This window comes from Silene latifolia, chromosome 5 (genome assembly GCF_048544455.1).
Source record: "Silene latifolia isolate original U9 population chromosome 5, ASM4854445v1, whole genome shotgun sequence".
NCBI classification, from domain to species: Eukaryota; Viridiplantae; Streptophyta; class Magnoliopsida; order Caryophyllales; family Caryophyllaceae; genus Silene; species Silene latifolia.
The window spans coordinates 19,024,282-19,039,420 of NC_133530.1; the positions used below are offsets into that span (position 1 = coordinate 19,024,282).

At 35.6% G+C, this 15,139-nt stretch overlaps 1 protein-coding gene across 1 annotated transcript; it reads left to right on the forward strand.

The window, feature by feature from the left end:
• Positions 1-1,291: 1,291 nt before the first annotated feature.
• Positions 1,292-4,018, forward strand: LOC141655964 (B3 domain-containing transcription factor VRN1-like). Its single transcript, XM_074462941.1, has 5 exons — positions 1,292-1,637; positions 2,352-2,563; positions 2,663-3,011; positions 3,203-3,363; positions 3,470-4,018. Exons 2-5 carry the CDS (start codon positions 2,483-2,485, stop codon positions 3,800-3,802), a joined length of 924 nt encoding a protein of 307 aa, XP_074319042.1. The 5' UTR covers positions 1,292-1,637; positions 2,352-2,482; the 3' UTR covers positions 3,803-4,018.
• Positions 4,019-15,139: the final 11,121 nt, after the last annotated feature.

Consider the following 15,139-nt stretch of genomic DNA (forward strand, 5'->3'; position numbering starts at 1 on the left):
TGAAATTGATGGGATTTGAGGATGGAATTAGTTAAAGCAGATTTGTAGGAGGTTGAGGGGGGGTTTTTATGTGGTGGAGATGGCTTGGGAGAAGGCGATGAAGATGGTGGTTGGTGTGGGTGGATGTGGTGGTCCCATCAGCTTTGATTAAGACTTCCCTATTTTTGAAACTAACTTGGCCCATTTAATATTTTGGTTCCACACTTTCCACTAATATTTCAGTGACCATAATGCACTTCTGAGACATCATCAACATCATTCATTTATTATTTTTTGTATAACATGCATTACAAATTAACAATGCTTAACCATTGCTCAAAATCTGAAATTATTCAATGTATATATGCTTAGATTGCTAGATAAGACAATTTCTCTTTTGTTGCACAATTAGATTCACACCCTTCTTTTATGAGGGAACCTGCAGGTCGCAGTTACTACCTATAATGTGTACTTAGTCAATTCTTGAGTGTTTTTATAACTTGCAAACTATGTATAACAAGTTAAAAATCCTTTTTAGGGAATGACGGCCTGACGGGCTTGAATGAAGTCTAGAAGGCATAGATCGATTGTTAGACATTGTCAAGAAACCATTTCAACCAAAAGTTTAAGTTGATAGTTGAAGTCCCATGATCGGTTTTATATTCTAACACACCCCCTCACACGAATGCTCTTTGAGCTTGAAGTGTGTATGCAACTGCAGGTCTCCCCATACCTGGTGCTAATATTCCATTTTGGAATTGAAGGGGAAGGGATTCGAACCCATGACCTGTTGATCACACTGGCTTTGATACCATGTCAAGAAATCATCTCAACCAAAAAATTTAAGCTGATGGTTAAAATTCCATGATCGATTTTATATTCTACCAGATAGAAATATTTTTCTTATGTTGCACAATCTGATTCACACTTTTTTGTTTTGGCCTTTGCACAAAAAACTAAATAATTTGATTTATTCCTTTTCAAGTTTAGTACTCCACTTTTTGTAAAAGCTTTAGCATATAAAGAAACAAATATGGAGTAATTGTATGGATTGTCACCTTTTATTTCCACTCAATTATTCTTGTATTCACTAGTTTTACATCCATTTCCGTCCGAGTTATCATGTTAAACCGTTAAATGAAGTGAGAATCTAATTGTGAGACAAAAATCAATACTCATCCTAGTAAAAGATCAAAACGAAACAAACCAAGTTCAATCATTGCGACTATCTGTATTTACGTTACAATTTCCATCAAGTGATATATTCCGTACTAGGCAGTTTTTGAACTCGTAACCAACAAAAGTTCATAAATCTATTTTCTCCACTCTCTTAAGTCTTAACTAACCTAAGAACCAAACACCAATTATATAAGTAGGCGAATAATGCATTCACATTTTACGTGTTTTAACAAGACCAAACATAACAAAGATTAATACAAGTCCAATTTTGAGTTATTTAATCATTCAATAATCTCATCAAATTCAATACTTGTTTCAGTTGACTAGAGATATCAAAGATTAATACAAGTCCAATTTTAATATTAAAATTTCTAAAATAAATAGGACTAATCATATTTCCTAATACTACTCCAAGTCGGTCAACAAACCCTATAATCCAACCAATTCTCGCAATTTCCTTCGAATTTTACAACCGGAAGGTATAATTTCTTCCTAATAATCGCATATAAACTTTTTGTATTCTTTTAATTCTTAGTTTATTTTTTATTTTTTATTTCAATTCAATTGGAATTGATGATTGTATTCGTATTTTGAGTTGATGTTAGCACTACGATTACGGTTTTAATTTCTTCGATCATATGCTGGGTTTGATTCCCCTAATTGTTTTAAAAATTCGTCAAATTTCTGTTTAAATTCGTTGATTGTAATAGTTCTACAATTATTGTTTATAATATCTCTTCAGCTTAGAGTTCTGATTGATTCGCTAGTTTTGTTTAAGACCGTCTTAAGCTTACAACATAGGAGCAGTTATATTAGCTATCATTAAGCGAACCGTGTTGTCATATAATTGTTTTATTCGATGGTCATATACTGACTGATGGTCATATTTGCATGCATCAATCAATTAATCGTAATTAATATATAGATTGGGATTGCCAGTCGATAATTAATTGATGTCGATACAAGGGATTTGCCTCATGTTATCTGATCAACAACAAAACAACTAGCTGGATAAATTAAGTACAAGTAATTAACATAATAGTCTCAAATTCATAAGTAGCATCGACTATGCTTTCCTGTTTTAGGGGGTGATCATTGATTGATGATTCTGCAATTCTTATTTGGAATTGTAACATGTTTGCTTCGGGTTTTTGATGGCTCAAGTCTTAATTGATGCTTTTGATTGTGTGCAGATGCAAATCTTTGTTAAGACCCTTACTGGAAAGACCATTACTCTCGAAGTCGAGAGTTCTGACAAAAATATTTGTTCAAGAAGATTCAACAAAAATACTTCACATTTGTACAACTAAAGGACATCTCCGTCATGGATGTTGATGATAAACCTAATAATTTTCGAAGGTTCTTCAAGATAATTATGGAACCTGACCGCGACCTTCAAAAATTGGTATACTTCACATTTTCGAAGGTTTTTCAGATAACATTTTGAATGCAGAAAAACACCAAGTCCTAAATTTTGATATTTCATATTGTATAATTGTTTCAGGGAATTCCTATTAAGTTTATGGCTAAATATGGGAATGATCTATTGGATGTTGTAAGCCTTAAAATTCCAACCGGTAAGACGTGGAAAGTCGAATTACTGAAGGAAAATGGCAAGGCATGGTTCGGAGATGGCTGGCCTGAAGTCGCAACCTACTGTTCAGTATGTCCTGGCCATTTCTTGATGTTCACTTATGGAGGAATGTCTCAGTTTAATGTGAATATTTTCGACATGACCGCTTGCGAGATCGAGTATCCTCTTGATCCTCAGGAACCGCGGGAAGTCAAGAAGAGAGTAACGCCGGAAACTGAGACCAGGGCTAACCCCAGTGTACCTAATTCTTCATCAAAAGGTATGCATGTTTGATACTACTCCCTCCGTACTTGTTTTATTCTTTGTAAGCGGTATTTTAATTAAAGATAAATAAATGATTGTGAGTGGACAAACTGTTTTTACAATTATAACGAAGCCGTGATGGTTATTTCTGGTAAGATCCTTTTTCCTGATTGATTCAATCAGTTAATAAGTTTCATCTTCTTGTAGAAAATGGGATGCTTGCTTTGGTCAGACAATGTAGAAGGAAATTTGGTGCCGTCACCCGTAAGGATATCAAGAAGATTAATTCTTATCGGTTTGAAAACCCTTCTTTTGCCATGGTAATGCAGCCAACTCATGTGGCGCATACTCTTAATAACTTTCGTTTGGTAAGAATTTTATTTATTGTAATACAACTTAAAATTAGTACTGGGTAACATATAAATGCCAATTCAAATAGCTACTGGTTTAATTTGTTTGTGTTTGGTGCGACAGAGTATACCATCAACATTTGCTGCTGAATACTTCACAAATGCACAAAGGACGACCGGCACGCTTCAAAATGCAACTGGTGATACATGGCCGATTAGATGCAATGGCAGTTGGCCAACGCTTATGAAATTTTCTTCAGGATGGAAGGAGTTTGCATTGGACAACAAATTATGCGTCAATGATATTTGTGTTTTTGAGTTGATAAATGCAGTCGAGTGGTTGTTTAAAGTTGAAATAATGCGACATTCATCTCCAGCATCAAGTGTTGGTGTAGCTGGTCCGAGTACTACAAGTTCTCGGGAAGTGGAGCGTGAGTTAATAGTAATTGACGATTAACACTGTTACAAACTGCAACGTTTTCGGAGCTTTGTATAGTTGCTCGGAAGGCTAAAGAAAGAAAGCTCCCAGGAAAGGAACTATATTATTTTGGTGTTTTATGTATTCCATAGTTAAAACTCTTCAACCCTGGACTATGGAGTATGCTTAGGAAGATCAACTCGTATCTCGTTGCTTTATTTTGATTTGTATATATATAGAGTTCAAATTGAGCCGTTCGGGAGGTCGTATCATGTCGTGTTTCTATCTCTCCCGGTATTTTTCTACCATGTGTCTAGGGTAGGGTCACTTTAGGAGTTACCCTGTTCAATTTCAGCACTAAATAACAAATATTTAACCAATTTTAACGAGTATTCGATTTTCGCCGGAGACTAGTTTATCGCACATTGACAGCCTCAAATGTCATATGTTCCTCAAAAGTTTTGAGGCCGCTTTGTTTGGCCCGAGAACTGTTCGTGTGATTTACGTACATTTTTGTTCCAGGACCCGAAAATCGTGTATTATACATTTCATTTTGAGCCGTTCGAGAGACCGTATCGAGCTGTGTTTCTTTTTCTCATCGTTTTTCTAGCACGTTTCCGGCGTGGCTTCAAGAGTTACCCAATTCAATTTCAGCCCAAATAACAAGTATTAAACCATTTTTAACGAGTATCCGATTTCCGCCCGAGACTTGTTTATCGCACACTGCCAACCTCAAATATCCACTATTCTTTCTCCTGAGAAATCGTCCTTGTGATTTACAAACATTTTGGTTCTGAAACCCTATAATCCCGAAAACCGTGTATTAGACACTTCAAATATACGCTTTAATTTGAGACGTTCGGGAGGCTGTACTGGGTCTTGCTTCTTTTTCTCCCGGTTTTCCTACCACATGTCAAGGGCCGCTTCATAAGTTACCCTATTCGATTTCAGCCTCAAATAACAAGTATTAAAACATTTTTAACGATTCTCCGATTTTCTCCCACGACTGGTTTATCGCACACTGGCTGCCTTAAATGTCCTCTGTAGCTCCTAAAATTATGTGAAGCGGCTTTGTCTGACCCGAGAAATCATCCATATGATTTACGAACATTTTATTTCCGGGACCTTCGAATCCCGAAAAACATGGACTTGGCAATCGTGTCAATTGGGCCGGGTTCGGATCGGGTCAATTTCTTTAGTTCGGGTCATTTTGGATCTGTAGACTTCAGATCGGTCCGGGTCGGGTCATTTCGGGTTCCGGTCATTTTCGGATCAGCTATTATCAAGTTATTTATAGTTAATAATCAGTTTGCAACAATAAACATTCCCAATTGTAAAATATGGACGACATTTTAGTAATTATCGACGACATTTTCATTCCAAAAGACGATATTGGCCTCCCTCTCTCACTAACTCACCATTTTCCTCTCTAATTCAAAATCTCCCAAAAATACAACCCACCTACCGACTGCCACCACACCATCACCACGCCACTACCAACAGTCGTTCAACCACTGGTCAGCCATGGCCAAACAAAAAAAAAACCGAGTTAATAGTTATTTGTCCGACTTAGTAGTTACAAGAATATAATAAAAATTAAACATACACTAAATAAATTACGTTAAACGGAAGCAAAACAAAAAAAACATTCTACTTGAATAATAATTAGACAATAAAAAATAATCATAAACAAAATAAATTACGTTAAACGAAAGCAAAAAAAATATCGAGTTAATTATCCAACCACGAACTGAAAGTTAATTCTCAACCTTCAACCCATGGCCAAATGTTGATACTCAACGTTGGACCATGGTTGAACATCGAGTACCAACTTTCAACCATGGTGAAACGTTGATACTCAACGTTCGACCATGGACCAACGCCCGAGTATCAACATTAACCCCATGGTTGATTGTTGATTCTCAACTTTTGGCCATGGGTTGAATGTTGAGTATCAACTTTCAGTCCATGGGTTGGATGATTTTGTATGTCCACAAAATTCCGTAATTTTTAGTCCAATTTAGTTATAACGTGACGTAATTCAAGTAACGAGTAGAATAAGCGATTCGGAAAAAAAATTAACCAAAATAAAAATGCGATTAATTTGTCAATGTATCGAATATCGATGATTCGGGTTTCCGCCATGCCAATTGAAATTCTTAATTATTTTTTCTTTTAAATTAACTTGGTTTTAGGAGATTTTGAGAGAAAAAAGTGTAGAGAGAAAGTCAGTTTATTCACTCAAGGGCATTATCGTCTTTTGGAATGAAAACGTCGTTGATAGTTACTAAAACGTCGTAAATATAAATCAGCCCTCTAAACATACGAGTCTCGTTATTCGGGTTCGGTCAATTCGAGTTCGAGTCAGGTTCGGGTGTCGGGTCGGGTTTGCATCGGGTTATTCGGGATCAGGTCAAGTTCGGGTCTTGAGTTCAGGTGTCGGGTCGGGTTCGGGTCAATTTTGCCAGATTTACCGGTACCCTCAAATGTCCTCTGTTTCATCTCAAAATTTGTGTGGCTGCTTTATCTTACTAGGGGAACCGACCGTATGATTTACACACATTTTTTTTTTCCGGGACCCCGATTTGAGTGGATTGGGAAGTCGTACCGAATCATGTTTCTTATCCTTCCAGTTTTTCTACCACGTGTGAGAGGTCGCTTCATGAGTTACCTTATTCGATCTTCATTCCTAATTAAGAAGTATTCATCTATTTTTAAGGAATACGATTTTAAATCGAAACTCGTTTCTCGCGCATCAAAGACCCTCAAATGTCCTCTGTTGCTTCTCAAAATTTGTGTGACTGCTTTATCTGACCCGAGAAACCATCAGTTTCATTTACAGACATATTTGTTCCGGGACACTAAAATCCCGAAATCCGTGTATTATACACTTAAATTTGAGCCGTTTGGGAGGTCGTACGAGTCATGTTTCTTTTCCTACTAGATTTCCTACAAAGTTGTCGTATTCGATTGCCAACCCTAAATAAAAAGTATTCATTTATTTTTAAGGAGTACATGATTTTCGTCCGAGACTCGTTTATCGTGTATGTTGTTTCTCAAAATTTGTGTGATCGCTTTGTCTGACCCGAGGAACCGTATATATGATTTACGGACTTTTTTATTCTGCGGCCCTCAAATCCTGAAAACCGTGTATTAAACTTAAATTTGAGACGTTTGGGAGGTCCTACCGGGTTATATTTCCTTACCTCCCAGTTTTTATACCATATGTCAAGAGTCGCTGCATGAGTTACCGTATTCGATTGCCAACCCTAAATAAAAAGTATTCATTTATTTTTAAGGAGTACATGATTTTCGTCTGAGACTTGTTTATCGCGTAAGACACCCTCAAATGTCCTATGTTGTTTCTCAAAATTTGAGTGATTGTTTTATCTGACCCGAGGAACCGTATGTATGATTTACGGACTTTTTTGTTCCGTCCGTGGCCCTGAAATCCCGAAAACCGTGTATTATAAACTTAAATTTGAGACATTTGGGAGGTCGTATCGGGTTATGTTTCCTTAGCTCCCAGTTTTTCTACCATATGTCAGGGGTCGCTTCAGTTACCGTATTCGATTGTCAGCCCTAATTAAAAAGTATTCATCTATTTTTAAGGAGAATATGATTTTCGTCCGAGACTCGTTTCTCGCTTACCGGTACCCTAAAATGTCCCCTGCTTCTCAAAATTGGTGTGGTTGCTTTATCTAACCCAATAAACCGTCCGTATGATTTACGATATTTGTTTCGGGACACTGAAATCCCGAAAACCGTGTATTATACACTTAAATTTGAGCCCTTTGGGAGGTCATACCGGATTATGTTTCTTATCCTCCTAATTTTTCTACCACGTGTCAATGGTCGCTTCATGAGTTATTGTATTCGATTTTCAGCCTTAAATAAGAAGTATTCATCTATTTTTAAAGAGTACCTGACTTGTATCCGACACTCGTTTATCGCGTACCGCTACCCTCAAATTAGAGGTGATCTAATGGCCCAAGTCCATTAGCCCAGTCCGGCCCAGCCCATTTTTTTTGAAGGGCTTAGGCCTTATGTTTTGGCCCAAAAAGCCCATGGGCCGACCCAAAATAGCCCAAAGTATTTTTAGGCCGCGTTTGACCCAAATTTTGGCCCGGCCCATATTAATTAATACAGTAATATTTTTTCTTATAAAGTTCGTTAAGAAGCGTTAAAATTATAAATAACTCTTTACAAACTCATGCATATATTTATTGAGATTCAAAAGTGATGTTTACATAACTTATATCATATCTACTAGAGATAATTAAGCATTATAATGTGCTGATAATTGTCTTTATTTTGTTTTATTTTTAGAGAATAATTTATATGCGATTCATCATATTTTGTTCGATTTTATAAACTAAGTATGTTATTAAAGTACTAGTTGGAGCCTTGGAGGTACTATCCTACTTTTCTGGTTAGGTAAGTAATAAATTTTAAGGCCCTTTTAGGCCCATAATCCCAATTTAGCCGATAAGGGCCAGGTTTGGGCTCGCTAAATAGGCCAACACATTTGGCCCAGTCCAGCCCGGCCCACATATATAGGCCATTTTTATTATCCCGGCCCGGCCCATGATCACCTCTACCTCAAATGTCCTCTGTTAATTTTCAAAATTTGTTTAGCTGATTTACCTTACATGAGGGACCGTCTGTATGATTTACAGATATTTTTGTTCCGGGACCCTGAAATCCCAAAAACCGTGTATTATACACTTAAATTTGAGTCGTTTGTAAGATCGTACCGGGTCATGTTTCTTTTCCTACTAGTTTTTCCTCCACGTTGTCTAGGTCGCTTCATGAGTTACCGTATTCGATTTCAGCCTTAAATAACAAGTTTTATCATCTAATTTTAAGGAGTACCTGATTTTCGTCCGAGACCTGTTTATCGCGTACCGGCACCCTGAAATGTACTCTGTTGTTTCTCTAAAATTTTGTGGCTGCTTTATCTTAGCCGATGAACCGTCCGTATGATTTACAGACATTTTTGTACCGGGATCCTGAAATCCCGAAAACCGTGTATTATACACTTAAATTTGAGCCATTTGGGAGGTTGTACGGTTGTACCGGGTCATGTTTATTTTCCTACCAGTTTTTCAACCATGTGTCTGGAGTCGCTTCATGAGTTACCGTATTTGTTTTCAGACCTAAATAACAAGTATTCATCTATTTTTAAGGAGTACCCGATCTACGTCCGAGACTAGTTTTTCGCATACCGGCACACTCATATGTCTTCTGTTGATTCTCAAAGTTTGTGTGACTGCTTTATCTGACCCGAGGAACCATCTGTATGATTTACGGACATTTTTGTTCTAGGACCCTGAAATCCGAAAACTCGTGGTAGGAAAACTGGTAGAAAAAGAAACATGACTCGTACGACCTCCCCAACGGCTCAAATTTAAGTGTATAATATACGATTTTGGGATTTCAGGTGTCTCGTAACATATATGTCAGTAAATTGAAAACCGTGTATTATACGCACACTTGGGCATTTCACTCTGCATGTGATATCTGCTCCAATCCCGAAATTATTATACTCTATATGGGCATGTGTAGTTTGTTCTTAGGGGCATGTGTTATTCCCTTCTAGCCATCTAAATGGATTAATAAGATTATAAAATTGGGACTCTGATAAGGCTATAATTTATACATATTTACCCCATTATTTAGCTCCATTTTATATGTATTATGCACTACCTTTAGTATTTATGAGCTAATATTTGCTTTCTAGTTCCATTTGTATGTTTTCTCATGTTTTGTAGGAAAATGAGCCTAATTCTACTCAAGTACAAATACTAGAAGCATGAGCTAAGCTAAAGAAGAGATGATGGACCAACATGGAAGATGTGCATGGACTTGCATGGATAAAGTGATGGATTAATTTGAGAAATGCAAAATAAGGTATTATGCAAAGTCAAACCCAATATTTGAAGTCCAATTAAGGTGGAAACTTTGGATGCTTAGTGAAGCTTTGGATGCTAATATCACATTTAACCAAGTGATTAAAGAGGCATTAAGGATTTGCATGGGATTCCTCTTGGCAATTACTCAAGAATTGAAGGAAAATTAAGAGTGTGTTTAGGATGCCATTTTGGATTCCTCTACAAATTTTACTCTCTTATTTCCTATATAAGGGGTGCTAATCACACATCTTTACACACCAATTTATACACCATTCACATACACAATTTCCCATATTTCTCTCTAAGTTTAGTAGTTAGATTAGTTTAGTTATTAGCTTAGCTTAGTTTAGATTTACTTTATGTTATAAACATTTCAATACAATTTCCATTTAAGTTATATTCCAAAGTTTCATTTCAAGTTATTTCATTACAAGTATTGTTCTTCCATTTCTAGTTCATTTCCATATTACAAGGTAATTTCTATTTATATTTCCATTATGTTTATCATTTCATTTGTCATTAGTTTAGTTTACATTTACATTATGTTAGAGTAGTTTCTTTTGTCTAGGGAATGAAGGGAGCCATGCATAAAAAGTATTTGTAAACATGATAAACTAGGATGATATAATATTGTCTAATTGTTTCTATCACATGTTTGCATCGTCACGTTTAATCTTTGTTTAAAGGCCTTATTTATCGATTAAGTTTGTTCATTCGTTCTAAAGTCGAGAGGCACAGAATTGAATTAGACTAAGCATGTGTAGTAGGACGGCCTAGTCATGGGCGAGAGTTTCTCTAGGACCCGGTATAAAGTTGACACTAATGTCGTAAGGTGGGTGTCTCTAAGCCTAAACAATTAACGACTTATCAACTCCTATGTTTAATTTGAGCATTTACATAATTTGCATGTGTGACCCGACCTCCCTAGATTATTTCTTTATCATTATTGTTTTCTTCCATAATCCAACCAACCAATCAACAAACGATAACCGACCTCAAGGTGAAATTCACTCCATAACAACTAATTAACAACTCCCGTCTCTCTGTGGTTCGACCCCTACGTACTACATTCATTTGTTGTCTAGGTTATAAATAATATCTTTGCATAGGTGTGCGATAGCCTATCAGAATCCATGAAAACCACCGTGGCATATTCCCTCCAACGTCGTCCTAAGTACGTCTTAACCGTACTTTTTGCTTCAACAACCTCTGGGCTGCTTTGATCGTGCACCCTTAAATTATTATACCCGTCGATTCTTATAGTAATACACGGCTTTGGGCCGTGATTACGTTCTGTTGTCCTCTACTCTAGTTGATCTGCTCTTGAACGACGATCGGGGGAATTTTTCATAATACCTTACACTTGGGAACAAGAATCCTTGTAATTAATGAGCGAGTGCAGTATCGTCTAGCCAAATTAAAATGTTATAGTTTTGGAATACGACAGATGTATCTCCAAAAATAAAGTCGATCGTACCGGAGGCAGGGGCGGACCCAGAAATTATTTTATGGTGTAGCGAATGTTCATTGTAAAAATTTGACTGATTTTATGGGGGTAAAATTTCAAAATTTTGACGGTGTGTCTGAGAAGCCTCTTTAAAATACTTCGAATCAGAAGTATTAATGAGAATTGGAGTTCATATACCAATTATCCAACATAAATTCTTGTTTAAGACGGGTATTATTCGTCTTAAGATTACGACATGGTCTTTTTATCAATTTTGATTAATTTTTTTTTTTTGGGGAATTGAGGTTATATAGAATAACAATAATAATTAAAAGGCAAAGAGTTAATACTAGGAATTAATTACCTGGGGTTTGGGAAAAGACAAAACGTCAAATAAATAATGGTGTATTAAATAAATTAACTCCTTTTTAGTGGAGTAAGACATAAATACACATAATAATTACTACATGATGGTCAAATAATGGTGTAGCAGACTAAGTTTTCCAAAGAGAATTTCCTAACTTTGGTGTAGCAAATGCTACACCTTCTTCCTATGTGGGCTCGCCCCTGACCGGAGGCATAACACTCACGGTCGGATTGTCTTTATCTAGCTCCACATAAACTCATAAAGTGTCTTGGTAACCCTTGATTTCGTATTTGTAAACAACTGCTTGATCAGCCTTGATATATAGCGCCACGGCTTGTTCTTCCTCTGGGACTGCAGTATTCTCGACCGTCACATCTTGTAACAGTAGTCATAATCCCATAGCAGCTGGGATTGACACCATATCATAATTTATACAATTAGTATAATAAATATGAAAGAAATAAAAATATCATGAAAAGAAAATAAAAACAAAAAAAATAGTGTAACTGCGTACAAAATGTAGTTGTGTCTTTGGTACTTGGAATCCTTGTAACTAGTCTTAAACCTGTGAATTTCATTGGATTAAAATATAGTTTGTCGATAAACACCATGTCGAAAAAAGTTTAGAATTTTAGCCTATCTATGTGTGGTATATTAAACAATTTTTCATATGCTTCTCGCTCTTACGTAACATATAGTATATAGTATATAATATATATTATATATTATATCATGATAATGTATATGAAGGAAAAAAAGATTCCTACTTGGTGTAGGTATTATGGGTGCAAGAAAATATGTCACTTCTGTAGTAATTATGGCAAAAACTATGTAATTAGGGGAATCGATCTACAATTGAACATGTGATGTTATGCAGTAACAAGTCTTACTCTTAACTTTTGTCTTGGCTTCTTACATTAGCAATCAAATTTGGAGTACGAACTTGGGTTCCAAAACAATCAATAAATTGATATGTGGTGCTTGATGCTCTTGGTATGGTTAAGTATCGAATTAAACTGTGATCAAATTTGCGATTTGTGCCGAAACTAAAGAACAGAGTAAAATGTGATTAAGAAAAGTATCAAAAAAGTAGTTTAAGTGTGTGTCATTAATATATAATAACAATCCCTCAAAGGATAATCGTTACATAATAGACTTGTGAGACAAATGTAAATACAAATCTAATTTCTAAGACATTAAACTTACAAACTTATTCTTAAAACATACTCCTAACTAAATAAGCCCCCTTGAAAGGGTACACCAGTAGACTTTATCCAAGTTTCACCATGAAGAAAACGATCAACAGTGAACTTTTTTGCTTCAATTTTAGAGATGTTTGGATGCACACTTGGCCATTTCACTCTGCCTCCGATATTTGCGCCAATCCCGAAATTGTTGTACTTGGCATAGTATAGATTGTCTTTAGCGGCTGTGCTATTCCATTCTAACCATCCCAATGGATTGATAAGATTGTCGAATTGGGACTCCATGAAAACCACTGTCGCATATTCCCTCCAAGGTCGTCTTAAGTACGTCTAAACCGTACCTTTTGCTTCAGATTTGAGTGTACACCGTTGAATTACTATTCCAGTCGGTTCTTGTAGTGATACACGACTTTGGGCCGTGATTACGTTTTGTTGTCTGACTCTCGGGTTTCTTGCCAGAATGGTTGAGTTTTGGAATATGGCAGATGCATCTCCGAAAATAAAGTCGATTGTTCCCGAGACAAAACACTCGCGGTAGAACTGTTTGTAGCGAGCTACCCATAAAGTATCTTGGAAAATCCTTGATTTCACATCTGTAAACCACTGCTTGATCAACCTTGATGTATAACGCCACGGCTTGTTCTCCTCTCGGGCCCGAGGTATTCTCGATTGTCATATCTTGTAGTAATACTCCTGATCCCATAGCAGCTGGATTGACACCATGTTATCATTATTTTGTCCCATTAGTATAATAAACTTGAAAGAAAATCATGAAAAGAAAAAAAAAACAAAAAATAGTGAAATGACTTACAGAATGTAGATGTGTCTTTGGTGCTTGGAATCTTGGTAATTTTGACGCTCTTGTTTTAGGTTATAATGGTATGTCTGATACCATCCCCGACAAACCAAATGTTGGTTTTGTCTTTGCTTACAAACAACTTATCTTCGGAGTACCTATGAATAACAAGTAAAACATTATACACTTAGTGAAATGTTTAAAAATATCTATCTATTAAAACAACAATCAACAACCAAATTTGAAAAAAGTTTAAAAAAAGAGAAAGAAATGAGTACTTACACTCCTTTAGTTACGTGAATAATGAAAGGGCTTGTGCTCCCACTTGGAGCCTTTGTTATGGCTTCTGAGATCGATTTCACGGAGCCTCTAAGTAAACCTCGGGGGTCGACCACGAGGTTAGGTCTTAGGCATAAGGATTGTGAGAGTAATGAACACCAAGTAAGACAAGTAATAATAACAGTAAAGTAAAATATTTCTATCACATGATATGTATAATATTATAATTACTTCAGTACAATTCATTTATGTACCGAAATCAGAATATCTAATTAATATGTCTATGCAAATTGAAAAAAAAAATATTATACCTTTTTTAACTGCAGTATCTATTGTTTGTAATAGCATGTGTAAATATGATATAATCTAATTATAGAATATTTCATTTAGGCGGGATTTTTTTTTTAATATCTTATTCTTTTAGTATAAGAGGGATGAAAATGTTTGCTAAATAATTGTACGTAGCCATCGTGTTTAGTTTTAAAAATAATAACAGTAAAATATTTTATCACATCATACGTATAATTAGTACAATTTCATTTATGACAAAATCAGAATATCTTATTAATATATTTATGCAAATTGAAAATATATTATATATTATATATTACAGAATAGAGATATTTATTGTTGGAAAGTATGGCCCATTGTAAATATAATATTGTGAAATCTAATTATAGAATAAATTATTTAGGGAAAATTTTTTTAGTAATCTCTTATTCTTTTAGTATAAGGGGAATCGGTTTGTGATAGGGAGTAATGTGAGTTTAAGAAGAGTATAAGAGGTTTAATTTATAGTAGGGAATGAACAAGTTTAAAAGGTTTGTGTTCCATATCATGTGCCTTTTACACAAATAAGCCAAAACTTTGTAGAGGTTTCACACTATGTATTTGGCAAAAACTAGGTTTTTTAGCATTAGTTTGAATTTGCAGGATGAGCTTATGAGGAATTATTCACTTTCTTGCTTAAAAAGAAAATCACATGGTGTTTGGCTTGCGGTTGGAAATGATGTTGATATTACCAATTGTGTTTAATAATGAGATGCCAATTGTGTTTGATGATAAGAATAATAGAATATGTAATATGTAACTAATGTGAGCAAGGCTTTTAAGTATGGATTTTGTCGAATGTGTTGGTCATGTCACTACTACAAATACAGACAACTACAACAGCCCTTTAATAACGCTTATTCACGAAAATCACCATAAGACGTTGTAGAATGGATGGCGCGAATTTTACCAAACTTAATTACAACGGTTCTATGTTGTTAACCGTTGTTATTGGTTTTAACAACGGGTCATACTTTAAAAACCGTTGTTAATATAAAAACTAATAACAACGGTTGAATCTATAATACATTTTAACC

What these genes read in the sequence shown, in the direction of transcription:
- LOC141655964 (XM_074462941.1), top strand. Translation starts at nt 2,483, where the DNA reads ATGGATGTTGATGATAAACCTAATAATTTTCGAAGGTTCTTCAAGATA. An exon ending in ACCGCGACCTTCAAAAATTG is followed by an intron (nt 2,564 to 2,662) that starts GTATACTTCACA and finishes TAATTGTTTCAG; the next exon opens with GGAATTCCTATTAAGTTTAT. An exon ending in ACCTAATTCTTCATCAAAAG is followed by an intron (nt 3,012 to 3,202) that starts GTATGCATGTTT and finishes ATCTTCTTGTAG; the next exon opens with AAAATGGGATGCTTGCTTTG.